At 55.9% G+C, this 27,099-nt stretch overlaps 1 protein-coding gene across 8 annotated transcripts; it reads right to left on the bottom strand.

Moving 5' to 3' along the window:
• Positions 1–901: 901 nt before the first annotated feature.
• On the bottom strand, positions 902–26,493 carry GNG2 (G protein subunit gamma 2). Of its 8 annotated transcripts, none has more exons than XM_054828357.1 (5): positions 26,233–26,493; positions 5,720–5,786; positions 5,458–5,580; positions 4,671–4,786; positions 902–3,648 (listed from the first exon to the last, which is right to left on the bottom strand). In XM_054828357.1, exons 4-5 carry the CDS (start codon positions 4,755–4,757, stop codon positions 3,520–3,522), a joined length of 216 nt encoding a protein of 71 aa, XP_054684332.1. In that variant the 5' UTR covers positions 4,758–4,786; positions 5,458–5,580; positions 5,720–5,786; positions 26,233–26,493; the 3' UTR covers positions 902–3,519. The 8 variants fall into 8 exon arrangements, with proteins under 8 accessions (XP_054684332.1, XP_054684333.1, XP_054684331.1 ...); XM_054828358.1 differs by having other exon boundaries at positions 5,458–5,587; XM_054828356.1 differs by lacking the exon at positions 5,458–5,580.
• Positions 26,494–27,099: the final 606 nt, after the last annotated feature.

The following is a 27,099-nucleotide window of genomic DNA, read 5'->3' on the forward strand; positions in this document are numbered from 1 at the left end:
CCAGTGCAGAAAAGTCGGGGCACGCTTCTGCCGTCTCCCCAGGGACGGGCAAGGTTTGCCACTCACTGAGATGCTCTTAACGCACACGGAAAACTGAAATACCTACGCAGTGTCTGTGCCAGACTCGGTGACGATGGGTTTCATTGCAAAACCCGCGCTGCCGCCTTGCTCCTGGCCCCAGAGATGACCTGAGGATAACCAGCCTCAAAACAGGGCCGTCCGCTTAGCTGGGAAATCGTTCACCTGCGAGGGCCCTGCAAAACCGGAGAGAAAATGCAGGACGTGGTAGATTCGGTAGGAGCAGGGCATCTGTCTGGAAAGCACTGGGGAAGGGAGGGGGGTGCAGGGGGGGCGTGGGGGGATGCTTTGCTGCGGTCCTGCTCTCCATCACCCCTTCCCTGACCTCCCACCGCAGCGAGGACAGGGCTCAGACCCTCGGAGTTCCCCTAAAAGAGCCTCAGGTGAGGCCATTCCTGCTCTGGGCCGGTAGCCACAGCGGGCCAGATCCTGAGCACCAGGGAGAGCCTGGACTTGCTGCCAGGGATGGGGGAAGAAGGAAGGCGCAGGGAGGAGGGATGGGCATCGAAACTAGAGCTATCAGGTGCTTCTCAATTTCTGAGTGATGGTGATTTTGTGCAAGAAGCAATGTCCCACCCTGATCGAGCCCGATCCCCCCGAGCTGGCTCACCCTGTGGGCACAGAAAGCTGCGGCTCGGCGGGGGCTGAAGCCCCGAGAGGCTTCGCTTTCCCTCGCCGATGGGCATCAAAGCTCTTGCCAAACCCCATGCCCCGGTGGGGAGACACCCCCCCCCAAAACCCACCGGGAGCAGAACCCAGTCGCAACCATGCTGGGAAGCCGCTTCCCCAGGGGCCGGCGCGTACAGAGCATCATCTCCAAAGGTTTGAAACAAATCCAAAATTTTATTTCCAACGAGTACACAGACCACGTGGGATGGGGATGCGCTACATCACAACGCCGACCTCCCCGCGCTGGCTTTGGGTTACAACCGCCCCCTCCCCAAAAGCCTGGCAGCGGCAGGCTGGCACCGGAGGGACGGACTCGCCCCCGCCACCAGCGACCTTGGCAGAAATAAAGAAAAAGTCCTTTTCCAGTACTCCAGATATTTTTCTTTAAAAAGCCTGGGGGTAGAGTTGAATGTCATTTGAAACCACGCTGGAAACACAGCATCGGGATGGAGAGATGACTGGTATTTTTGTTGCGGGGGGGGGGGGGAACGATCTTGGCAGGCGATCTCTACTTGGCTAACAAAGGCGTATCTGTGTAAATATAAATACTGGGGGGAAATACCTGGCAGCACACCAATGTCAACACCACGACCGACATAAAATAAAGACCAGCAACGTAAAACACCTTCAATGAGTAGTTTAGGCTAATTTAAAATCTCCCCTCCCTCCCCGCCCCCTTCATGCAGCTTTATTTCTTCGTTTATTTATTAAGAATTCGAGTTGTAAAATACGCAAGTCGTTAAAAAAATTATTACAAACCACTTCATGACAGCATTTGAGAAGGGTTGGGGTGCGAGCCCCGGGTCAGACCGGCTGTGCTTCACTCTCTGTGACGGTAAATCAGCATTAAAAAGAAAAGACAAACCCGAGACGGGGTATTTACACATCTGCCTTGTAACACCAAGAGTGAAACCAGCTGCAGAGCGAACGGTTTCATCCATCCTTCATCCTAAAGCTACGTGAGCTGTAGTAAAAAGATCGAAACAGGGAGGTTTGGGAGGAGTGGGGGGGGGCGAAAGCCACCGCGGGAAGGCTGGGACCGTCTAGGCTACTCGTGTTGTATAAACGTTCCCAGATGCCCAAAGTTTTGAGTCCAGTGTAAGAACAACTGGTCTTCTCTGTAGAAGACTAGAAAAAGAGTATGAAACGGTAGAAAAACCAAAATGCACTTGTTACGGGCTAGAAAGATTCGCCGGAAGGTGCCTAAAGACTATTGCCCTCTTGAATCCACAGGGGTTTTTAAGCTGATACCTGATTCAGAACTATGGTTTAGCGAGGTCACTGCAGACCCCCCCAAAACCCTCCGTGACTCCCACCTAATTTTGTACGCAGATCCCCAAGTTACGATTCCCAAAGTTTCCCAGGAGCGTAGGTGAGCGGGGAAAGCCGGGAGGTGTTTAGCAGCGGACAGGAGAGGCGAGCCACGTCCGCGAAAATATTAACCCGAGGTGGAGCCAAGAAAAAAAAAAAGGTGGCGGGTGTCCCCCCCCAAAACGCTGGCGGGGGATGAACCGGACCTGGGAATAATTCCCCAGCCTGACGCGGAGCTGAGGCTGCGTGTAAACAAGGTATCAGGCACCTCCGTGAAGGGGTGGCCCCACGGCTTCCCCCACGGCTCCCCACGTCACTCCCCTGCCCGTCGCGGCCAGGCGGCAGCGGGAACGGGAGAGCCGGCGGGTACGGGAAGGGGCGGAAGCATCCCGCCGCGGAGCAGCATCCCGGTCCAGTCCCGAGGGGAGGAGATGCTGCCGGGAAGCCGAAGGAGCAGGACGGGGACCAAGCGAGGAGGGCAGAGGCACAGAGGTGTAGGAGAAGAGGAAAGACCCGGAAAGAAGTGGTCGACTTTGATTTTCGGATTTCTAGCTACCCCGCGACACCCAGAGCGGGGGGCACCCGCACCCAGGGGCTGGCACCTACCCTAAAGCAGGAGGTATTTCAGGCACGTCTAAGGCATCGCAGGAGTTGTCTTTGCTTTCGGAATCGCCTTGGTTTCCTCCCCACAGCTTCTTCCACCAGCACGTGGTGTCAAACGATAGAAAAGAAAAGTCTGGAGCGGATGAACAGAGATAAAACTCTCATGCACTACCACCGAACGTCGTCACAGGAGTATGAAGCACCAACCACGACACATGATTCACTTTTACTTGCAGAGCCGAAGCTAACCATATACAAAATGTTAGAAAGTGGGGTTCGCTAGAAACACAGGGGTGCCGGCACGCGGGGTGCAGGCAGGAGCTGCCGGCGGCCTCGCTAACCCGCCGCGGGGCCGCTCAACCCCCGTGCTACGCTACTGCCAGAAATTAAAAAGCACAAGACCAAACATTAACATCATAGTCATCTAACCTGTCGCTATATATCTGACAACTTAAATAAAAAATAGTATTTTGGAAAGAAACCAACAATATCATTCCAAGAAGGTTATACACATCCTTAGCAGTTACTTTGCTCAGCACAGCTCTGGTGCTTTAAATATGGAACAATCAAACAATTTTGTGAGCAGAAAAGTGACACAAATTTATTCTTTACATTATTTTTTTTTTTTTCTTTCTAGGCAACTCTACAGACTTCAGATCTTTTGCCTCGCAATGCAGATCATCTTATTCCCCCCAAAGGTGGCCAGGTTCTTTAAACATGCACATCTCTGTAGCTTCCAGGCCGTGTTTTTTTACTTATTTTTGTTTAAATTCTGTGGACTAGCAGGTCGTCCCCGTTCCTAAAAACTCTACATCAGTGTTCAGGGTGGCCTGAGTGCCGGTCAGGCTCCTCGAGGGTTTACAGGATCACGCAGAAGAACTTCTTCTCTCTAAAGGGGTTTTCTGAAGCCGGGACAGGGGTCAATAGGGGGTCCTCCTTGGCGTGGGCTTCGCAGTACGCCATCAGGTCTGCTGCCGCTTTTGACACCTGGAATAGAAGGAGCCCCGCGTCAGGGACAGGCTGCGCTGGGGACATCCCACCCCGAGAGATGTCACCGCTGGGACTGGGCTCGCAGCATCCCCGGCGCAGGGTACGCAACATCATCCCCCGGGCAAAGACCTGACCGCCGAAGGGACAGCACGTCCCCGGTGGGGCTGGTTTTACACCGCTGGGCTCTAAGCTGGGCTGTCGGCACGCGTTCCCGTGAGCGTCCTTCACATCCTTCACCCGATTTGATCGTAGCGAGGACCGATTTCAGCAGGCGCCGCGTCCCCGCTGCCTGTCCCCCCCCATCCCTCGGCAGGGACATCCATAGCTGCTACAGCAACGTTTGCTGCCTGCAGCCACCGGAGCTCACCCCAGCCCCAAGAGGCGAGGTTTTTCCCTGCAGACCCCCAGCCGTGCCAGCAGCCAGCCCCAGAGCATCTCTCTCTCCGGGACCGGCTGTCATCCAAAACCCCCTCCGTGGAAAAGACAAATCCCCTGGGATCTCAAGCTTGAAGCCGATGAGCTTTCACGTGCCCAGAAGCAGCAGTTCCACCGGGGTGGAGCAGAAGTGGTCAGAGCGGAGAAAGCACCTCCTGGAAAGGATTGGGCTTTCCGTAAGCCCGAGGCTTCAGGACAACGTTGCTTTCAGGGTCTCCCCGCTAACCTCCAGGCTGAGCACCGAGCGCTGCCCAAAGGACAGCTGTAACAGCAGTTGCAGCAAACGGCGTGGGTATAACCTGTTCCTGAGAAGGGTGAGATGCCTTGGGGGGGATCCACTCCCTCCCTCCCACCCCCCGGCACGGCTCCAGCCAATGCTTCCAGCTGCCTTCTCCAGGCGAGCGTCTCCCGCTGCCCTCAGCCACGGCCACGGGGACCGTTAGATGAGCATCCCCCCACACACACACACACCGCCCGCCGCCGCCTCCCGGCTCCCGCAACGTGCTTTTGGCAGCCGCTCAGCAGCAGGCACCACCTCGCAGCGTCCCTCTGAGCTGACAGCCGCCCCCCCCGAGCCGCTCTACCTTTATCCTGTCAATGTTGGCCTCCATCTTCAGCTGCTCCACCAGCTTGCGGGCTTGCGCTATGCTAGCGGTGTTGTTGCTAGCCATGGGCAGGCCAGGCGCGCTCTTCAGATGGGCTGCGGGCACAAACACACGCGGGTGACCTCTTGGGCTGGGCAGAGAGCTGCTCCCTGTCCCCAAAATCCCCCAGATGATGGGCTGGGGTTGCATACGTGGAACTGTTAGAGCCGAGCCGTGCGAATGAGGATGGGAAACGCAGAGCCGGGCATTTCAGCCAGCGTTTAATCCTGTGTTTGCACAAGGGCAGCGGAGCCACCGGCCTCTGTGGGTGTGCGGGTAGTCACACGCTGCCAGCAATACCCTCCTGCGCCCTCCCCATCGCCCCCAGAGCGGGGGATTCCCTGTGCGCCATGCTTAGGGGACGCTGGGACCTCGCAGAGCGCAGCCTGCAGCGACAGGAGCCCGGCCGAGCCATGCTTTGGCTTTCGCTGTTACACGAAAGGCCGCGGCGGCACCAAGGCAAAGGCAACGAGAGAACGGGTTCCACTCGGAGCAGCCCCCGTGCCGCCGCTGCCGTGCCAGCCTGGTTCCCCGGTGCCCAGCGTCTGGTGTCCCTTGGCCACCTTTGCTTTGTCCCTGCTGCCAGCTTGAGCATTGAGATGCTAAACAGGATGCTGGAGTTTCCTGTTTCTCGAGATTTCTACCCCAGGCAGGCAGGCGGGGGGGGGGGGGGGGGGGGATGCTCATTAAGTCCACACCCTCACGATCACGGATGTTTTTCTGTTACCTTATAACAGCCACAAGCTCCGGCAGCGGCGGCCAGCAGCCCAGCGTTCAGCTCGTCCGGCAGCCGATGCTTTTACAAGCAGCGAGTGTTTTACAGCGGTGGCAAAAGCCTGGTGGGGGCTGCCTGCGAGCTCGAAAAAGGGGGGGTTTTGGGGATGGTCTGCAATAGCAGGGCACAGCGAGCCCCCTGCCAGCCCCTCGGGTGATGGGACAAGGATGGCACAGCCCTAAAACGAGGGGGACGAGGAGGAGGGGGGTTTTACCAGAAGCAGGTCTCTCTGGTGATTTGTGCCTCTACGGGAAGATCTGCTCCTCTTGGCCGTTTGCTACCTTTAAAGAGAATATTAAAAAAAAAAAAAAGAAAAAGAGCCACGTTAGGCTGCTGCGATGGCAGTCAATGCAACAAGAACATTATTTATGGCACCAGGAAACCCCAAGCCCTGGCAGACACCGAGTCCCGTACCCTGCCGAGGAGGCAGAAAGGCCGTGGGTTTCCTTCCGTATCCCCCCGTCCCGCTCCAAGCACGGCCCCCGGCAATATTATTTGTTTGCATTCAGTGAGGTTTTCAGCACAGGAAGAAGTTTCAAGTCAGCGGGCAACTATCCAAGGGCTGTTGGCAGTCTGGCTTTCAGCTGTTGCCCAGCTCGCAGCGAGCCCTGCGGCACATCCGAGCAGGCTGGAGGATGCACGGCGAGAGGAGACGCAATTTAACCGTCTGGTGCACAGAGCACGTGGCGAGGCGGAAAGAGCATCCCCTGGGGAAGGCTACCAAAATCCTTCCCCCTTCGCCACAGCCCCGCTCCCACCGAGCATCCCCGACAGCCCGAGCTCCCGCTGGGGCCGTTCTCGTCGGGCAAAGCTCTGCGCCGTCGCTTGAGGTTTAGCTCAAGCGTTCGCGCTGTTTCGGCGCCGGTTTTGCTCTGCTCTCCCCCAGTTTCTTTGCTGGAGAGGTGTTTGAGCGGCAGGCTACCAAGGTGTCTCTCTCCTGCTTTTGCTTTCAGTTCTCCCTGCAAAACCACCAAGTGGGTGACGGTGGCGGTGCCAGACTGTTTCTGGTGCGGCAGCCGGCGCTGGGCTGGTGGGAAGGCCGGCAGCCATGTAGGTTCACCAAGGTGTGCATCACCCAAGACACCTTTGCGTGGTTCGGATCCCACAGAGACTTTTCTAACGCAGCAAATGTTATTCTTGGCGATTTTGTGCCATTTCATATAGAGGACCGCGGTCCGTTGCTGCGCCGGTGGCAGGGAGTCACTTAGGGACTGAAGTTTAATGTCATGGAAGGAGGGACAGGAGTGGGGAGCACTGCTGAGAGCTTCTGTACGGCTGCTACAGCCCTGATCTTTAAAAAAATACATATATCCAACCCTGCTACTGCCTTCATGCACGGAACCCCTCCCATACTCTTACTACATCTAGCCCTAGAGGCACCACGGTGGAAAAGACATCCCCAAAACCAAAGCCCAAAAAGCCCAAGACCCCGCCGGGACAGAGGAGGGGACAGCGGTGTGAGCACCCCGCCGTGCACAGGGCTGCTGGGACGATGCCGGGGACCCGGGGGCAGCTCGGCCGGCTCACGGGACGCCGGCATCGCCAGGAGCCAGCCATGCGCCCCGGCCGCGCTCGGCCCCTCTGCAGAAACCTGACGGAGGAACTTGGACCGTTTTGGGGCCAGCGGTGGTTTTACAGCCTTTCCCCGCCGCGAGCAGCTGGGCGTGCTTCCTTCAGCACGAGCAACAAAATAATAGCAGGTGACACTTTGAATTGAGCTCACGAATATCCCCCACCGAAAAACAACCCGGCACCGCTCGGGCAGCAGCAAAGCTGTTCTGGCAGCTTTTTTTTATCCCAACATGACGACACCCCACCGCACCCCTGGGAGGTCCTGGAGCCACCAGGATTAAACCCAAAGCCTCCATGCCTTTTCATTTGGAGTTGATTTAAGCCAAGCTAAGCTGCTAGAGCATCCCCCTCTCCTTTAACCCCCAGTACCTCTTTACTACTAATTGCAACCAACCAAAGGACACCCTGGCAGGTACCGCTGCCCCACGCCACAGCAATAAATATATTTCAGACTAGATATAAAGGAAGAAATTTGTTACGCTGAGGGTGGTGAAACACTGGAGCAGGTTGCCCAGAGAGGTGGTGGATGCCCCATCCCTGGAAACATTCAAGGCCAGGCTGGATGGGGCTTTGGACAACCTGATCTAGTTGAAGATGTCCCTGCTCACTGCAGGGGTTGGACTAGGTGGCCTTGAAAGGTCCCTTCAACCCAAACCCTTCTGGGACTCTATGATTTATTTCTCTTCCCCAAGACCCAACGAGGTGTGGGCTTCCCTGCCACCAGACCCCATGCTGAACTAGAAAATACTTGTCAGTGAGTAGATGCCAAGAGCATCAGACTTCAGACAAATTAACACCACCCCAGAAAATATATAAATCCTCAGATTGGAGGACAAACGCCAAAATATTTGCTGTTAGAAGGAAATTATCTTGCCAGACAGCTTATTTCCTAGCTGCGCCATCCCTCCGTGCGCAGACGCTGGGATGGGAGCTTTCAGACCCGGGGTTGGAAACCCGCTGGACCCTGTTTGGAGAATCCAGGTATTCCCAGCACCATAGGGTGACGGCAGCCCTTGGACACAGCGGGTTTGTACGGGGACTGACGGGGCTGAGCCATCACGCAGGAGGGACACGTGCCGGCGCTGGCCGCATCACTCCGATTTACCCACAGGTCCCCTCCAGCTGGCAGAGCTCATCTCCTGATCCTAGCCATCAAAATCCCAAGCGTAAAGCTAAAAATCACCACGCTTCCCAATATTTCCTGATCTCCCCGTTGTCACGGGGCTGGTCTCGCACCCGATGCTGTTGTGCTAAAGTTTGCCTGCGAAGATACGGGTTTAATGGCACTCACGGGGGAATACAGACGGCATCTTATTTCACCCACTTAACGGCACGCGTGCCTGGATAATAGGATTCCTGCCTCAGAGCCCACAGGTTAATGAGTAAGGATGCAATTTTATTTTCATGCTAATGATGTTTAGCATGTACAGTACACGGATATTGTCTCTTTTGGGCTCTGCGCTGTAATTACAACTCAGGATCTCACCAGGTTGTTTTGATACTTGTCCGTTGTGCAGAGCCATCGGGGGTTATTTATGGCACGTGGCGAGAGGTTCAGTTCGTTTAAAAGGATGCAAAAGCGCTTGAAATAAGTGTCTAGACTCGGAAATTTCGCTGCTGATTTTTGCTAGCTGGTACCTGTGCTCCAAGAAAACACCTAATTTATTGTTGTCGCTTTGTTTAATGAAGAGCGATTGATAGTCAAATGATATTTTCTTCATTCACCAGTGGCACCCAGCCAAAACAGGCACCAAAAATTGGGATTTAGTCGGGCAAACGGCGAGGGATGCCCTTGATGTCGGGGCGCTGATCCAGCATTTACAGCTGGGTCTGCTCTTGGTCCGCTCGCTCTGGCTTTGCCGAAATCTTCAGCTTTTACCCGTGACGTGGAGCAACAAAACCCAGCCCGTGAGCTGCCCACCATCGCTGTTTCAGCTTGTGCATGGAGAGCTGCTGCACAACGGGATGAGACTGGGGTTTGATTTGCTCTACGTTAAAAGCCACCGTTGCTCCGGACCGAGGGACAACCACCCCTCCTTCATCCCAGTAAGCTCATCACATCTACATTGCTTTCTGGATGCATTTCTCCTTCCCAGCACATTTATGGATCCTGTACCCCCCCCAAATATTCTCCTGATGCAGGTGGTGCTGGTCCTGTGCCCCCTCGTCCCCAAGCGAGCTGGCACGGAGGCGCCGACCCCCATCCCTCCTGCCAGCACGCAGCCCAGCCGCCAGAGACTCGTTTAAGTCAGCGGTAAATTAATTTGCCAAGTTGCCTGCCGTTCCCCATCCAGCTCCGGCCCGGTGAGCTGCCGGCGCTGCGTCCTGGCACAAGCTGCATCGCCACGGCACCGCCTCAACCGAGGAGTGAGGCAAAATGCCGTGTACAACCCAAAAAAACCACTGCAAAAGGAGCGTTTCTCGACGCCGGAGCAATCGAGCCCTCCTGCTGAGCTGCCATCCTACTCCTTCCTCCCAAACTGGGTTCCTACAGGGCTCTGGCATCCCGCGGCTGCCAGCCCTGCTTGCAAGATTAATTAGCCTTCGTTTGCCAGCTCCTCATCAGCACAAGCTGCCGCTGGCTTTGCACAGAGCTGCGCCGAAAGGGTGCAGAGCAAGCGCTTGGGCAGAGGGGTCCCCGACCTCCGCACGCCTTGCACCAGCTCCATCACCCCATCGCTAGCCCGAAACCCACAAAATCCAAGCCCAACGTCCCCCCAGGTTTTTTTTTCCCCCTTAGGTTTTATCTCACATTGCATCCGGGTGGAGACCAGATTTCTCCTAAAGATATAAAAAATGGCATTTTAAGGGTGATTATTTAGTCCAGTTACCTTAAACAGGCAGCTAGCGTTACAAAAGGGGTATCCTGAAGCACATCCCACGCCGGGTTAGGTCCATCACCATCCAAAGGCAGCGCTAACCCTGGCTGGCACACACCAGCACCTTTGCAAAGCATTTTCTTACGCTCTTGAAGGTGCAAACGGGCATCGAGTGAGATTTTACAGGTGTCTTGAGATACCTCCTGCATCTCTAGGGGACTGCAGACCAACTGCGGTCCTCTGCGGTTTTAAACCTGCGGATCACGTCCTCTCCCGTCGCCCAATTTTCCAGACTTTTTTCGCTTCCCAGTAGGTTTTTCTCTGCTTGGCAGAAAACAATTCTCCCCACACCTCCCCGACTGAACCGAAAGGAAAAGCGGTGGCTCTGCAGGAAAGAAACCGAAAGCGCTGACATCTGCCAGGGCAAAACCTCGCCGTTCCTCCACCGTAAAGACCGAGAGCAGCCCCGCGTGGTATCACCCACCACCGAGACCGGCTCCTTTTCAGAGTGAAAGCAGGAGCCTCCCTGCTTCTTGGTTTCAATTAAAAAGTCATGCTTTCCATCACTGATGCACCGGTATTTTCCACCTGGTTGGTAGCAAAATGGGTGAAGCCTGTCAGGGGCAGTCAGGATTTTGGGGAGCACAGGGCTCAGGCTTCTTCCTACCAAGCAGGCATCACCCAGGGGTTTTGGGTTTTTTTTTGTTTTGGTCAGAAAAGATGCCAGGGTAGGTATTGTAACGGCGGGATTTGTTCCAGCTCTCATTCCTGCTGCGATTGCTCCTGGCCCCCGCGCATCCCATCAGCTGAGGCCAGCCCAGCTCGCTGCATCCCAGGGGCACGGCCAGGCGTGGGATGAACGCAGTCCCCACTGAGGCACGCGAGCTCTTCTGCAAACTGTCTTTTTCTCCCCAAAACCAGGCGTGATGCGGCATCCAGAAGGGATAACCGAGCATACGGCCGCGCCGTCGCCTTTCCCGCAGCCGGTGCTGCCGGTCACCGGCCGGCTGGAGCGTGGGAATCCCTCACGCGGGGCTGGCTGGCTTTTCAAGCCATTCTGTTGCTTTTGCTAAAAGCCATCGCTAAAAATAGGCGGCTCGGCTGAAAAAGAATTGCTAAATATATACAGGAAAATATAAAAATATTACAGGCAAAAAGAAAATAGCTAAGCCATGTTTCCAGGGGGTGGGAGCCGGTGTAGTCACATGGATCTCGACAGCAGACCTGGCTGGGAAAGGAGCCTTCGTACGCCCAAATTACATGTGTTTCGTTATTGCCTTAAGCAAAGCGAACGTTATGAGCTAGATTGATGCCCGTGGGCTCCCATCACAGCGTTTTTCGCTGGGGTAAGAGAACTTAATCCTCAGCAGTGGTTACAGCCACAGCTCCCGGTCCCCATCCACAGGGATTTTATTCCCTTTTCCAATAACCATTTTTGACGCCCGATGGCCAAGACGGTATTTAAATCGCTGAAAAGCAGCTTGCGGGTCGGAGACATGCCGGCAAATAAATAAATAAATTAAAAGGCGCCCGAGTAGAAAATGAGCCTGTTTCCATGGAAACAGCTTCGTTATCACAGCAGCATCTGACCCCTCCCGCCAAACAGGGGTGAGGTGGGATAGGTGCCCGTTTCGGCCCCAGTGCCGGTGTTTTGCCCGCAGCCGCAGGTTTCGGTGCCGGCCCTGCGGCTGGCCTGGTCTCCTATTGCTTCTGCGCCAGTCGGGGAGGGTGCAAAATCTGTCGCCCATCTTAGCCTGTTCAGCCATATTTCACCCCAAAAGCAGTGCCGGGGTCAGACCCAGCCTGCCACTGGCTCAGCCAGCCCTGGCCGCTCCGCGCCCCAGCAAATCTCATTATCAAGGCAACGCAAAGATTTTTCTCTTCCATGGTTTTGCTGGGCCATTAAATACAGAGCTCAGCACCGGAGCTGGCTCTGCGGAGCGCCTGGCTCGGGACGTCCCCTCCATCCACCTTGTGCTGCCGGAGCCACCCGCGACTGCAGCCCAGCCCCCGTTAACACCCGCAGTCGATAGAGCTCGCTTTACACCCGCAGTCGAGAGCTCGCTTTTCCACGAGGTTTGCGAGCAGTAAAGGTTTTGGCAACATCATCCCTTCCGAGAGCTGGAGCGTCCCAGCGCAGCCCGCCCGGACTGAAGCTCCAGGAGATACCTCCTTCCCAAGAGGCACGTACAGACCCGGAGAGGAGCGGGAGAAGCAGCGGTGATGGAGCCAGGCGGCTCCGGCCCCACGGGGACATTTCGGGTCTCGCAGGGATGTCCCTTTTGCCTGGAGAAGTCACTGCACCACGGGCATCACGTGAAGGTGAGAATCTCAGCTTTTTATTTTCTCACAGGCGTCCTAACGGCTCAAAAGGAAGGCAAACAGAAACAAATTTCGACTTCCTTTTTTTTTTTTCAGTTGTTTTTTCACAGGTTGGGGTTTTTTTGTTGGGTTTTTTGCGGGGGGGTTGTTTTTAACAGATTATTCGGGTGAAGGACCAGCCACCAGACAGCACAGCCTGGGACATCTGCTCCGGTCCCTCCTGCCACTGCCCATAGGAAGCGCTGGCTGTCTCCAGCCGGGTACCGCACGGCGGGGGGCACCGACCTGTTTCAGGGTGGGCACAAGGCTCCGGCACTGCAGGAACGCGGCCGGGTTTGCTGATCCCTGTGCTGAAGGTCAGGGGTTTAACAGCAGCATCGTTTCCCCAGCTGACGAAGCTGGAGATTTCCAGCAAGCCAAAAAGCCGTGCGACCCCCCCCACCCTGCTCCAGGGCCTTCGGGGATGTACCCCTGAAAAGGAAACCCGCCCCACTGTTGTTTGGGGGAAAAACCTGGGAAAAAGTGTTTGGTTTTAATGTATGAGGGACATATGCGCAGATCAAGCACCAGGAGGACTGGGGAATAAGGACCCCCAAATACTGGGGAATAAGGACCCCCAAATATGTGGTCCCGTGGTCCAAGCTAACGAAGCTGCAGCCGAGCATCGCCTTCTTCCCATGGCCTGAGTTTTCATCCAGATTAAAAATACCCATCGCTTTGCCGACTCACTTCTGACCTCGGGTCAGCCCCTCGTCGTGCTCTCGGCACCCACGCGCGCGCCCGTGGCGACGCTTCCCGGGGACAAGCGGGGGCAATGCCTGCTGGGGGGGCAGCCGGGCTCCTCGCTATAGCCCCTTGTGCTGCGGCATAGAAAGAAAAAAAGCCTTGGCCGTCCTGTTTCGGTGTGACACGCCAGAAGGGGCAGATAAGGGCACGCATCCTGTCACGCCATCCCCAGCATCGCTTTTCAGGCTCTCCTGCAGCAGAAGGTTTCAGCACAGGCTCCGCTTCTGCAGTCACCACAGGCGCTGAGCAACACCGCCGCTGCACTTCACCGAAAACGAAAATTATTTAAGGGTTGGGGTTTTTTGGTTGGGTTTTTTTTTTTTATTGGTTGGTGGTTTGTTGTTTTGTTTTTTGGGTTTGTTTTTTTTTTAATTTAACGAAATGGTAAAACACACCCAGAGGTCAATGGGAGACTGAAGGCTCGCTGCAGTGTGTGTTTGAGCGGAGGAGCCTCTGCCCTGCAAATCCCCGGGCGGGCTTGCAGCGAAACCCTGGCAGTAAAAGACACGGCTGCTCCCCTACCCTACCCTAGCTTTCATCCTACCCAGATTTAAGAACACGCTAATGCTCTCGGCTGCTTGCATTTTATTTTTATGAAACTTGCCTGGGAGGAGAACGTGCAGCTTCGGAAATTCCCTAAAACCACCGGTGCTCCCCGGAAAACCTGCGTTTTTCTGAAATGCCCCACTGGTGTCCCCGACCTCCCCGTCACGCTGGAAGATGGAGACTTCTCCACAATCTTCAAAGTCCCCCGGCCTGACCAAAGTCTCTCCAGCACACAGAGAGCCCAGTAAATACAGAAAAAGAGAAGGAGGAGGGACTTGGGCAGAGAGGAGGAGTGCTGAGCAGGGATGGACAGACGGGTCATGCATCGCCCCGGGGTCCTGCAGGTGGTTTTGGTAGAGGAGCTCACGGGAACCCCTCCGACTGTCGCAGACCTCCCCTCCCAACGTGCCTGCAGCGGCAGAGCTCTCGCCTTCCTCCCCCCCAAGCCAGTGTGCAGGGCTCCCCTCTGGTCCCACATCCTCCCACGAGTCAGGCGCCCAGATTTCTCCCCGTCAGGTCCACAAAATCCTTGGAAAAGCGGCCGCTAAGCCTCGGGGCATCACAAGCCAGCAGGTTTCTCCTGCGCTGGAGGGTCAGCCCAGTCTGGAGGTCAACGGCACTATCTGCAGCTCTGGCCAATGCACCTTTTAACATCGGTTAAAACACTACACGGATATCCTTGAAAATACTTGAGTATATTATTTTGCATTTACTACTGCAGCGACGGCCAAGGAAAGACCAGTTCCTTTTCTATAACGCACCACAGCCACGCTATATAACGTGGCAAACCTTTTCTTTAGGATTATTCTCACAGCCAAACTCCTACCGAGGACGTGACTCTTCCCAGGCTGGAGTGACCCTGATATAATCGTGCCAGGGGCAGCTGGTGATAACCCAGCGCTACCAACACCCACGCACCGATGGAGCAGCAGCTATATGGTAAAAGCACGAATGATTCGACAAAATAATAAAAAATTCCCGTTGAAACCCCGATTCTCTCTTGGATACCAAAATCCACCCCATGAAACTTGTTTCCTGCCGATGAAACGGCAGCAGGCTGGGTAGTCCCGTACTTCACAGAGCAGAAGTTTCTGCAGTAAAGGAGACTCTAGGGGTGGGAAACAGGCACCACCTCCCAGCTGACCAGAAAAGAGCAGAAACTCTCAAAAAAAAGCTCTTTTTTTCCCCATGGAGAGACCTCTAGAAAACCAAAATCCCCCTTTAATTAGAAGCATCATCACACCTATGACTTCTCAATACCTTCATTTCTTGATTCCTTCCCAAAACCAACTGCGATTGACTCTGAAATAGCTTCTTTGTACACACCTTGCTCAGAAATCCCAGTTCCCTGCTCCTTGTTCCAGGGAAATCTTTGGACGGTTAAAGCTGCCGAGGAAGCAATGAGCTCCTGTACCGGGAAAAGGAGTTCAACATCTGTTCATACAGCTCTGAACTCCTGACCCTTAATTAAGGGAAGCAGCCAAAGGCTATTATTTCACGTTAATTAACTGATCCATTCTTGGGTTTCGGTTTTTAACATCCTGCTCTTAAGTATTTGCCAGGGTCAAGACAAAGACCTTCAGGGGAAGGTGCGAGACGAGGTTTGAGAAGGAAGGGAAGGAGAAGGGAGCGCTGCAAGGCAGAGGCGGTTCACCCAGCATCACATTTGCAAAAGCATTTGGGTATTTGGCTGTGTCAACGAAAGGACAAACCCGCCCTGATGTCACCCTCGATTCAAGGCCACGGTGATTTACCAACCACCGTACGGGGGTACAGCCCCCCCGCCCCGCCAAAGAAACTGGGGCAAGCCACCAAGTTGTCCCGATTTGGTTAAAACATCACATTTTTAGGGACACGGGGAAATCGGAAGGAGCGTGTGGGTTGTGCGGTAGCTCCTGCCGTGGTGCCAGGCTGCTGGGCTCATCCTCCTCCGAAGCATTTTTCAGCCCAGCTGAACTAAACCTAAACCCGCTCCTTTCGCTCAGAACGCAAGAGCCTCGTCGGGCCTTTTCGCCCAAACAACTTCTGCGGCACGTGAAGCCCTCAGCTGCAGAAATCACTGCGATGAGAAACCGTTCCCCGACAATTTCACCCAAACCAAACCTTTATTAGAATTTTATTTTAAGTAACACTCACAAGAAGCCTAATAACCCTTTCCAGCCTCTGGGAATCACCCAACAAGTTACATCAGCAAAGAAACAACCCCGTTAACCATCCCATTAGTTTAAGCTCCCCCCCCAGGAATTACCTTAGACTGCTTTAATTAGGTATCCACCGTACAAAAGAATTAATTAATTAGTGATAAGCACCTGAACCACATTACTCATAAGGCTCTATTTCAAGCTTCAAATACAGCAAACAGGTCACAGCCTATCTGCTAGAGCGGAGCCAAGCCCCGGTGCTGCTGCCTGGAATTTCTCTTCCCATCCCTGCCACCACAACAGCAAGGCTGGGAGGTTTTGGGTTTTTTTTTTTTTTTCCCCTTCTTTCTCTCTTTTTCAGGTTTTTCACGGCATCCAGAGCTGGTGCCTTTGAGAGCGACTATTGAAATAGTGGGTGTACCGAATGGAAATGCTTTGTAATTACTTTCTGAGATTTGGTGTGCTTTAGGCCCGGGTTACGGGGTAAAACCCCGTATCTTGCAGCTGCAGGTACCCTGCAAAGGATTCCCTGCAAAGCCGTTGTGCTACGGCATCGCTAAGATACCCGTTAAATAAGCGAAGCATTTGCTGATGGCCAGATCCCAAGCAGCGGGTGGAGGATCACCACCAAACGTGGGCGATTTTAGCTGGTTTCTGGGGAAAAAAAAGAAGAAGGAGGAAAAAAAAAAAAAGAGAAAAAAAATTCCCCGTGCTATTCTGTATTTTCACAATCAATAACTTGGAAAAGTAATTTATTGTGGCTTGCGCTGGCCCCGACATTTCATGGCCTGCAACTTCCCCGCTGGCAAACATGAGGCTACCGGGGGGGTTTCTCTGAGCTGACGGTGCGTGGCAGGGATACAGGCAGGGCTGCGGGCAGGGATACAGGCAGGGCTGCGGGCAGGGATACAGGCAGGGCTGCAGAGCCCTGGTGATGCTGCAAACCGGGTTAGCTGGGGCTGGCTGGGGAGAAGTAGGTTGCTCCTCCATCCTCGGTCGGTGAGCTGACCCATATTATCTCAATTAAATTTAACTTCTGCGGCCCACTGCTGCCTCTTTTGGGTTTTTTTTTTCCCCCGTTAATCTAATGCATTTCGGTGTAAAGTAGGACCCGGTTCTGGAGGCAGTGAGTACACCTGGGTCCCCCCCCCCCGATGCGACGAGGAGAGGAGGGCACGGCCATCGCGGCAGAATTGGGACACGGACGTGGAGGGGGACGGAGGGGCAGCAGCGCCGCGGGCTCGGCAGCTTCCCCCCCGCTCAGCCCTGACCCACCTGCACTTCTCCTGACCACGACGCTCCTGCAAAACAGCAAAATTTGCTTTTCTTTCCCGAGCTGCGCCCCCGGAGCCTTTCCCACGCCATTCCCCCGGTTTGCCGAGCCCATCTCCATCCTCACCCCCTCTCCGGCGTGCTCATCGCTTACTAACCTCCGCGTACAACATCTTGGTTTTCCCACGGAGCCCAAAATCCCTGAACCAGCCTGTTTTCCCCTTAAAATGCAGGCAAAGCATCCCTGCCACACTTCCTGCTGAGTCAACGGCCCTGTTTTTACCACCGCACGTTATTCTGGCTATATCGTGAATTGACACACGCTCAGCAAACGCTGATATTACGCAGACGGGAGGAGAAAGCCACCCCAGAGCTGCTAGCCCGGGCGGTGTTTTTACACTTGCAATATCAAGCGTTGCAAAAAAAAAAAAAAATAAAGGAAAAGAAAAAAATTAGCTAAAGAAACTGTGCAAACCTCAGATTAAGCAGCACAAGACGGCGTTGCCCGTGCCGGCTTGCCCTCCCTTCCCATGCATCGATACCTCCTGTGCCGGAGATCAGTCCGTGCTGGCCATGCTGCGGGCCCCACGTGCTTCATTTATCCCCCCACCCCGTGCCCGCTCCCGGAGCTTTAATCCTTCCGCCGAACGAGCGGGAGCCGCTCTGTTTGGGCCCCGAGCTGCTTTCCCGAGGGCAAGCGCCTTTCCCTGCCTACCTGGCTGCCGGGAAGCCTCAGCGCGGGGCTGTGCCGACAATTTCTATATTTTTCTCAGCATGAGCTATGAAAATCAATGAAGGCAGCTGCCTTTTGGGGGGGCTGGGTTTCGGTTCGAGGTAGGATGGAGGAGCGGCATCGATTCACAGCCAGCCTAACTTTTACTTCAATTACACAGGGCTTAGATTTAGGCTTAAAAAAAAAAAAAAAAAAATAAATCAGTGCTTCCCTTATTTGCTGCTTATACCTCTCCATAAGCCTGGGTTGCTGCATTAAAATTATCTTTTTATTCCCCACCCTCCCCTCCCGGCATGGGGCGGAGGGAGGAGGCAGGGTCCCCCCTGCCAGCGTTAGCCGGGGAGCGAGGGAAGGAGCGGACATGAATACAAACCCCCCAAGCGAGGATGTGAGGCTGAGCAGCAATTATATTAAATCAGCTGATAAATAATGCAACGTATTTTGATGGTACCAGCCCTGCAAGCGCTGCACAAACACCATCGCGTCTCCACGATATTAAAAATACAAGGGATGACGTGCAATCAGGTCGGCGTGACTTGAATAACTGAACCTAAAGCCCTTGGGAAACGCTGTCCTTGGGGCACGCCGGAGCTCCAGCCCCACGGCGGAGCCACCAGACCACTCTCTCTTTGCAAGGTCCTACACGAACTCATGGACTCCGCCAAACCTGGTCAATGTTCAATGCTTTCCCATCCAACGCCAGAGACCTCTGCTTGGGTGCTTTCCAGCATGAGCAGAGCTGCTCCAGCAGCAGACACTGTCCTGAAGACTAATGAGAAGAGGTCTGGATAGGTTTACAGGTTGTGGATGGCTGGTTCCCTAAGGAACCCAAACCACTGCAGACCCAGTGAGGGTGTAGGAAGTCCCTCAGAAGGCATGTAGAGACATGGAGAAGACCTGGCCATGTGGAGAAGACCTGGCCACGTTTCTGCACAACACCCTGGGGGCACCTGGACCCACATGGACTTATATGATGCCCATGGGGACAGCACTGATCTGCCTATGGCGCTGGCCCTGCTTTGAGCTGGAGGTGGGACCAGAGACCTCCAGAGGCCCCCTCCAACCTAAACGAGTCATTGACCATGCTGGTTCATTACCAAAATCCCTGTTTGCTCACTGGAAAGCACATGAGGGATCCAGAAAACAACGGGAAAATGAAGGGAGGTCGCGCAAATCCTTGGGCATCTCTCTCCATGGCCACCAGCTCTCAGGACTAACACATCCCAACCTGGTTGCTGCTGCAGCCAGAGACCTCTTCCATAACACACCTTCACATCACAGGCCATCAACATTATTGACCCTTTGGCTTGAACTTGATCTGCAAAACCAGCCAGCCCACTCTTTTATCCCCACTTGGGCTGTCACGGAGAGATAACCATCTCCCCATGCTCTTCATCGAGCTCTTGCCAAAATGGGTCAAATTCAAGACCCGATACAAGCAGAAGGAGCCCTTGGAGCCAACACAACCACAATGCAAGTGAGACAAAATGGCATGATGTGCCGATGGAGCATCCTCCCAAGCAGGTAAGGAAGCCAAAACCCAACTGTGAGGACAGAACACCACCTCCTCATACGTGGGGGCCATGGGTGAGGAAGCCTCCAGCATGCAGTTGTGATGGTCGGATGTTTTCTGCACAGCCACTGGGACCCCAGGAAGGAGGCCGTGTCCCACAAAGGATCTGCTGTCCTGCAGCAGCTCACAGCTCATGAGAGCCTCACTGGGGGTGGAGGGGAAGTGCCAGCACGTGAGCGGCTGTGGTCAGAGTAGCAAACAACACAACTCTGCGCAAGAGAAACCTTATGGAGATCACGAGAGGACTGGGTTTGTCAGATAAGAAGAAAGAGCAGGAAGTGTCACAAGTTTTACAACCAAGCAGCTAAAGATTGAGTCCGTTCCCCTCCAAGATGACTAACAAGTGTGCAGCTCCTGGTACATTCAGGCCACACTTCAGGGCTTCCCAAGACTGCAGAGAGGAAGGAGCCACGATAAACCCCCTCCTAACAGGTACCAGCACTAGGGCTGCCCATGACCCCATAATGCCTTTGAAAAATGGGCACTGAGAATTTCTCCTATTGCTTTGGTCCTCAGGACACTCAGACCAACATCTTGGTGTCCTTCCATCTGAGATGACCCTTTCAAGAGGCAAAAGGCAGAGAGGATCTGGCAGGACGGTTTGGGAGCAGCGACACAGTGAGGAGATGGTGCCCCTGGGCTCCGTGACTGCCCAGGGACCTCCAGGAACATTTAACCTTCCCCCAAAGCCATAAACCTCAACAGGCTGGATGCAGCCCATACCTAAGGAGCCACTAACACCATATTGACCTGAGAAGATGTCTGCAGACACTGGGGACACACTAATCCCCATCAGAATGGTGTCTGCAGGTGTGAAACCAAAAGAAGCAGCAGGGAAGAAGGTGGGCTCCTCAACTCATCCCTCATACATCTCCTGACCCGCAGTGTCCCCTGTGTGCTTGGCCCAGGGGTCTCTGCAGGACACACAGCCCCAACCCCATGTGCAGATGATGGATGCTTATTCACTCTCCTGCACCCTTGACTCCTGCTTGTTCCTCCCAAGGTCTGCTTGAAGAAGAACACATCGAAATGGAGAATAAACTTTTGCAAGGTGATTCCTGCCTTGAAACGGCTCACGTGTTGCCTTCCTCCTGCTGACGGCAGTGGGGAGAGCAGGCTGGAGCCCTGGCCTCCCACACCAATTTGGCTGGCAATCACCATCCTGCTCTTCTCAGCACCCATTGGTGACGGATAACTCACCACAGAGGGTTAGAGGCAACCCAGCCCAACCCCGTGGTGAGGCCGAGGCCAAGGCAGCCATGCCGCAGCTCTTCAGTTTGGGTTCAGCCCTTTGGAAAACCCAAATCCACCCAACACTGTTGAGGAAGGAGAAGGACAAGTCCCAAGCCCAAAGCTCATGGGTGCTCCTCGCCCCAGCACTACCCCAAACCGGGCATCAGGGCTGTAAACATAACAAAGCCCTAACGATGATGTCTGCTACACTCAGAGACATGCTGGCACCTTCCTGGTACCCCCGGTGACAGCGGGATCGTGAAGACACGTTTCTTGCCCCCCTGTGGCATTCCAGATCCGTTCCCCAAGTCCCAATGCCTTCTTCATCCTGCTTCCCTCCCTTCGCTGCTCCTACTCCAAAGCAAACCCAAAGACACTGGGACCGAAAAGGGATTAAATCAATGCCGAGCATCTCACATCTGCCGGCGACTAGCGCTTTCTTACCCAAACTGGCCCAAAAAGCACAACTCTGCCAAACCCACAGCTAGTGCAACGCGCTCAATCTGCAGGAATTTATGGCTACAGGGGTTTTTAAGATGACCAAAGCCTGAAGTGTCCCTTCAGCACCCCCCTTAAGGGGATCACACCCTAGACTCGTGGCTCTCGGATGCCTGGCTGCATTCCCCGCGCCATCCCGGGGGGATGCTGCAACACGTTAAATGCTCTTGCACTTCATCCATCTTCAGCTCCTGGTCTCTCCTCTGGGACACAGCTCAGATGGGAGCAAGGCAAGAGAGAAAACACGGCTTCTCCACGTCTCTGCAGATGCTGGTGGGTGCACGGGGACACCCCGCCTGTCCCCAGGTCCCCAGGCTGGGGATAAACCCGCCAGAGCCATAAGCGCACCAGTCCCACCATGACCACGGCTTTTCCACAGCCACGAGGACTCAATGCCACATTTGCTTCTTGGCAAATAAGCCAAGAAAGATTTTTATTATGAGAATCGGCAAACCCGGGTGTTGGCATTAGCACAAACCCTGCCCTTGCGCAAAGCCCAGGCCTGAAGCACTGCTCGCATTCGCCACGACTTGGCATAAAACCCAAACCACTGGTGAACCCCTCCCCAGTTCCCACGCCATGGCGGTTTCAGAGTCCCGAGGAGGCGCAGGGCTGGGACAGGGCCACCGTGCCAGGGACGCTGCGGGGACCGATCCGGGCACAGGACCCAGCCCCGGCTGCAGCGTCGCTGGAGGAGCGCAGGTTTCCCAACACGGCAGGGCTGACACAGAGCGACACGACAGCGCTGAAACGACCCGACTACAATTAGCGCACAAACTCACCCGAACCCCGTCGCTGTTTTCCCCGAGGTGCCAGTCAGGGGAGCGCGGGGGCAGGAGGAGGAAGGGGGTTTCTCGGTGCTGACTTACTCTGGACATCTTCCATAATTAGGTCTGTGTCTCTGTGCAGAGGCGTCAGCGGTGGCACAGGGCACCGACGTCCCCGCAGTCCCCCGCTGCAGCTGGTGGCTCTGCCTGCGGGGACGGGCACAGGCAGCAGCCAGACTTTGGGGCGGGGGTTTAGCCACCCCGGTCGGTCGGTCGGTCGGATGCTGTAGGCAGCAGGAGGAGGGATGCCGAGCAGCACGGCGCGGGGTAAAACCGGCAATGTGGCACAGTTTGCAGCGGGAATATCCCATGCTGTGCCGGGGATTTTTCCCCTTTGGTGGGATCACATGCAATCCAGGAAGGAGCACTGATGCTCGGGATCCCTGATGAGCTCCAAGACTCTGGCGAGGCTGCTCCTTCCCGCCCAAGTTGCTCCCCCTTACAAACCCAGGTGCCCAGCCAGGACCTTCCTGGCCAGGAGAGCATCACGGGAGGGACAGAGCCAACTTTCCTTCCCAAAGCCCTCAGGAGAGCAAGCGAGGGTGGGATGTTAAACCCGTTAAACCAAGACACCAACTCAGCTAAAGGAGTTTATCTGCTGCGGCACCGCTCCTGGGGTGCCCTGCCGCACCGGGTACAGCACTTTGGGGTTCACAGCAGCACCCCGAGAATAACCAGCCTGCAGCTCAGCTGGCTTTTGGATGCTAGATGAAAGCATCACCCACTGCCGGAGACACGATGCCGGTACCCACCTACCACAATCCAGCCTGAGCCTTCCCTTGGATAAACTAATTAGCCCAAGTTACGACGACGACGACAGACAACAGGGGAAGAAAATTTCTGCGTGAAAAGCAAGGGAAGGACAAGATAAGGTGACAACTAATTGTGTTTGGTAGGATAAGCAGGTCCCGGTGCAGCTGCTGCCCAGGAATTGTGGAGGGTTTCCCAGCTGCATGCAAATAGCAAGGTGGTGACTTTATAAGGTTTGGTACGATGCCATTTCAGGGTTGGGTTTTGTTTTTTTCTGCTGAGCACATGAAAAATTGGCTTTGGTGTTTGAGGTCCATCACGCCTACACGAAATGCACGAGATGCAACATTTTAGACTTGAAGCTCAGCATGGCAGCATCCTTGCGCATCCTCACCCAGCCCAGGCGCTGCCTGCATCCAGCTCCCGCTGCCTCCCAGCCCTCAAAGCGCTGGTGATTCTCTTGCACGGCTCTGATCGAAGGCATCGTTAATTAATCACTGGCCTGACCCAAAGCCCAGCCTCGACAGACACCATCCCATGGATTTCGGATGGGTTTTGGAGCAAGCCCTACTTCTCCGCAGAGCCAAATCCATGTCCTCCCGGCAGCTGGAGCCCATCCTTCTCCCCAGCTCAGACCTGCCTCTAAACGGGGCGAGTGCCAAACAGCTCGTGCCAAACGTGTGCGGAAAGCCAGGAGAGACAGCCTGCGTTCCCCCGCAGCCGTCACGCGTTCCCCCACGAGCAGCAGAAGCAGGAGCCCCCCGCCCCCCTTTCACTTCTCCCCATGAGTTTGGAGGGGGGGAGGGAGCAAGGCTGCTCCTTAAAGGGACCGGTTTTGGGTGTCTTTGCACCATACGTGTTGCACAGAGAAGGAAAAAAAAAATGTGCACGAGGAAGGGCTGAAGCCCCACTGGAAGTGAGCAAGGAATAAAACTGTGCAAGGACAAGCACAAAAATCCCCTTGCCCTGGTCGGTGGCGTGGGGTAGCATCTCCCTCTGCCTCTCACGCCATCCCTCCTCCCAGCAGCCGCTGTGACCCCACGAAGCAGCTGAGCCTGAAGCCAGAGGGGGAGAAAGAGCCAGGAAAGAATCTGAAAAGCAAGAAAAATTGAAAACCCACCCTAATCCCTTTGCTTATTCCTCCTGCTTCTGCGCTGGCTGCGAACGCACACGGCTGTATCCCGCTCCTGCATCCCGCTCCGGGCGCAGGAATGAAACGCTTGGAGAAGTCGTGCTGAGAACTGATGCAACTCGTGCCAAAACCAGTGCTTTTTCAGGATGAATCCCTTATTCCCAACCCAAAATGGGGCGACGGGAGGGAGCAGGCGGTGCGGCCCTAAGGTCCCCGCAGGCAGCAGACACGTCATGAGCGTGCCAGCCTTGAGCATCCCGACACCAGCACGTGGGATGGGGAGGCACGGCCGCCCCCCGGCAATGCTTTTCAGGGGTGCAGGGGGCCCGCGGGGCTCTGGCGCCGGCTCGCCAGCCCTAATTACTATGGTAACAGCCTGCGCCGGCGCTTGGCTGTCCTCCTTTGGTGACTCACTGGGTTTCAAAAGGAGAAATGGTGCCTCGGCCATCGCCATTCGGAGCCCAAAGCACTGGAAGCCCAGCAGGCACATCCGCATCTGTGGGGCTGTCGGGTGCCGCTGCGATTGCTGCTCCTTGTCTCGGTAACCCCCATGCTGCGAGCGGGCCAGAATTTCCCCGGTGGAAAACCACAACCCCTATGCCGCGAGGCAGCCCCGTGCCAGGCCCGGATGCACGCCGGTTATCATCCCCCCGCCCCGCCACGGTACAGCCACTCATCCGAGCCCACGTGCAAAATGTGCCCCATGGGGCTACCACCGGCTCACGACGGCTAGGAGCCCAGAGAAAATGCAATGAGCATCCTTAACGCCGGTACGTGCGCTGCCGGGAGCAAAGCTTGTGGCTCCCGGGAAATTTGGGAGAGAGGATGGGCACGTGCAGGTGCTGAGCTAGCGGTGGGGGACCCACAGGTCCCCCCAAGCTGGGGATACCCCGTTTCAGAGGTGAGGCTGACTCCAGTCATCATCCAAGCGATGCCGAGACCACTACACTCGTGTCACAGGTGAGCAGCCAGCAGCACGCGGTGCCAGCGGCAGCAAGCAGCAGCCCCTGCTCCCTCTTGCAAGCAAATGCAAGGCTGAAAAAACCCGAAAAAAAATGCACCAGAACTGGTGCCAAGGGAGCAGCATGGCCGATGCCCAGCCTCGCGGGGCCAACACGGGAGCTGGGGCAGGATGGGGCTGAGCCATGTGCCCCCATACCCCGTGACATGGGGTGAGAAAAGCCCCGTTATAACCTCAGGAGCACCTCAAAACATTCTCCTGGAGAAAGGCTTTGCCCCGGGGCTTTCCTGGCAATAATTAATTGAGTCATATTTCAATCCAGCCAGCGGCCATATGGCAGAAAAGAGGATTAAAATCGCATGCTCCAGCTGCATTCAGGGAAATCCAGTTATAAGGAAAAATCCTCCGTGCCTGGCCCCAGCCCACTGCCAGGGTACGTGCCACTGCCACTCGCACAGCCCCAGCTCCTTTCCCTCCGGCAGCCGGGCAGTGTGGGCTCACGAGCAGAGCGATGGTTGTTCAGAAATTTGGGGGCCCGGAGAGAAACAGGGAAATAAATAACACACAGAACCTGCAGCAATGCCCTGCCCTGCACGCAGCAGGTACGGCGGTGGCAGATAATACACGCCCTGGGTCGCTACCCTTTGGGGTAGCACCCTTTAAGTTCATTAGTAACTCATTAGTAATGGGTGGGGGATCACTGTGCTTCAAGATTTTCCTGAAATATAAATCCATTTTCCACCAAGGAGGCAAGAAGGCAAAAGTTTTTTTGCTGGATTCCCCTCCGGCTGGGGCCAGTGAGCCCTAGACCGGGTTTCCCTGAGCACATCTTCCCGGCTGACCAGCTCCCCAAAGCGCTCGTCCCACAAACCACCACTGGGAAAAAAATAAGGATTTCAATGGAAACGATGGAGAAAGGGCCGCTGCCGTGGGGATGGCGGGGTGGGGCGCTTGATGCCCCTCTGCCTGTATGGTCATCGCCCCCGAATCACCCCCAAGCCAGGCTGGGGGTAGATCCATCCCAGCTGAGGTTCCTGCAGGGATTCGGGGTTAGGAAAGGCTCACCCTTCCTTCCCAGGGAATTAAAAAAAAAAAAAAGAAAAGAGAAAAAGAACACTACGTCTCATTCATCCGCGGAAAAAGCCTTTCCTGTGATGGCAAATCAGTTGATTAACTGAGGATCAAACCCTCTAAATCAAATCTTTGTTGGGGAGACTGAGCTCTTGGTGCGAGGTACCTTCCCCCGGCTCCCGGCCGCGGCAGCCCCCGGCAGGATGGGGACCCCCGGCTCCCCCGCAGGTGCCATCGCCACCCGAGGCTGCGGGACCCCCGTGGGGCGGCCAGCGTGGGGTGGGGGGTGATGCGGGGATTGGTACCCGGGGGGGATTTTCTGCTGATTTGGGCTTGCGGGCGAGCGGTTTGGGGGCCCACGGGGGCCACTGGCAGCGGGCGGCCAGGGCCGGGGACCGCCCTGCCAAGCCCCAGTGCTGCCAGTCTCAGTCCTCCCAGTGCTCCCAGTACCCCAAGCCCCGGCTCCCCCCACCCCGTGTGCCCGGCGGTACCTGGAGGCGGGCGGTGCTGCCCCGAGTCCCCGCGGGGCGGGCGGCGGCGGCGGGACGGAGAGACGGAGGGATGGATGGAGGGACGGAGGGATGGATGGAGGGACGGAGGGACAGAGGGATGGATGGAGGGAAGGAGGGACGGATGGAGGGAGGCAGGAGGGATGCAGGCTGGAGGCAGGAGGAGGGTGGTCAGCAACAGCCCCGAGCAGCGAGTCCCCACCCAGCTTTGTCTGCGCTCATCCCTCTGCCTACAGGAAGCGGCTCGGCCCCGACTTCCTCCTCCTCCTCCTCCTCCTCCTTCTCCTCCTGCTTCTCCTCCCGCTCTCCTCTCCTCTCCGATCGCCCGGGTTTTGCAGACCGCTTTTCCTCAGACCCCGTAACCTCCTGCCCCTCACCCTGCCTCTGGCCCTCTCCCCGTCTCTGCCCATGCCCCTGTCCCGGTTCCTGGTCCCTGTCCCGGTTCCTGGGCCGATCCTTGTCCGTTTTTGCCCCAGTCCCTTCCCCTGCCCCTTGGCCCTGTCCCCGTCCCCCCCCACCCCACCCCACTTACCCCCGCCCGTGCGCCCCACACATGCCACACACCAACCCCACAACCCTCACACCCACTGTACCCCCCTGCACCCGTCACATCCCCTGCACCCCACATCCCCCTATGCTCATCACACACCCTACACCCCACACACCCATCCCTGCACCCACAGCCCCCCTGCACCCAGCCCTGCCCTCTCTTGCCCCCCCCACCCCACAACTCCAAACACCCCATGCCTGGATCCCCTCTTCTGCCCCCCAGAGCCCCCCCAAACCCCTCAGCTCTCACACCTCAGCCCTGGTGTGGGTCATCCTGACCGACACAGCCCCTCAGCACCC

This window comes from Grus americana, chromosome 5 (genome assembly GCF_028858705.1).
Source record: "Grus americana isolate bGruAme1 chromosome 5, bGruAme1.mat, whole genome shotgun sequence".
Classification (NCBI taxonomy): domain Eukaryota; kingdom Metazoa; phylum Chordata; class Aves; order Gruiformes; family Gruidae; genus Grus; species Grus americana.

Excerpts from the sequence above, each read along its gene's own strand:
- GNG2 (XM_054828356.1), bottom strand. The coding sequence starts at position 4,757 with ATGGCTAGCAACAACACCGCTAGCATAGCGCAAGCCCGCAAGCTGGTG. Across the intron at positions 3,649-4,670 it reads CCAACATTGACAGGATAAAG|GTGTCAAAAGCGGCAGCAGA; the intron begins GTAGAGCGGCTC and ends CTTCTATTCCAG.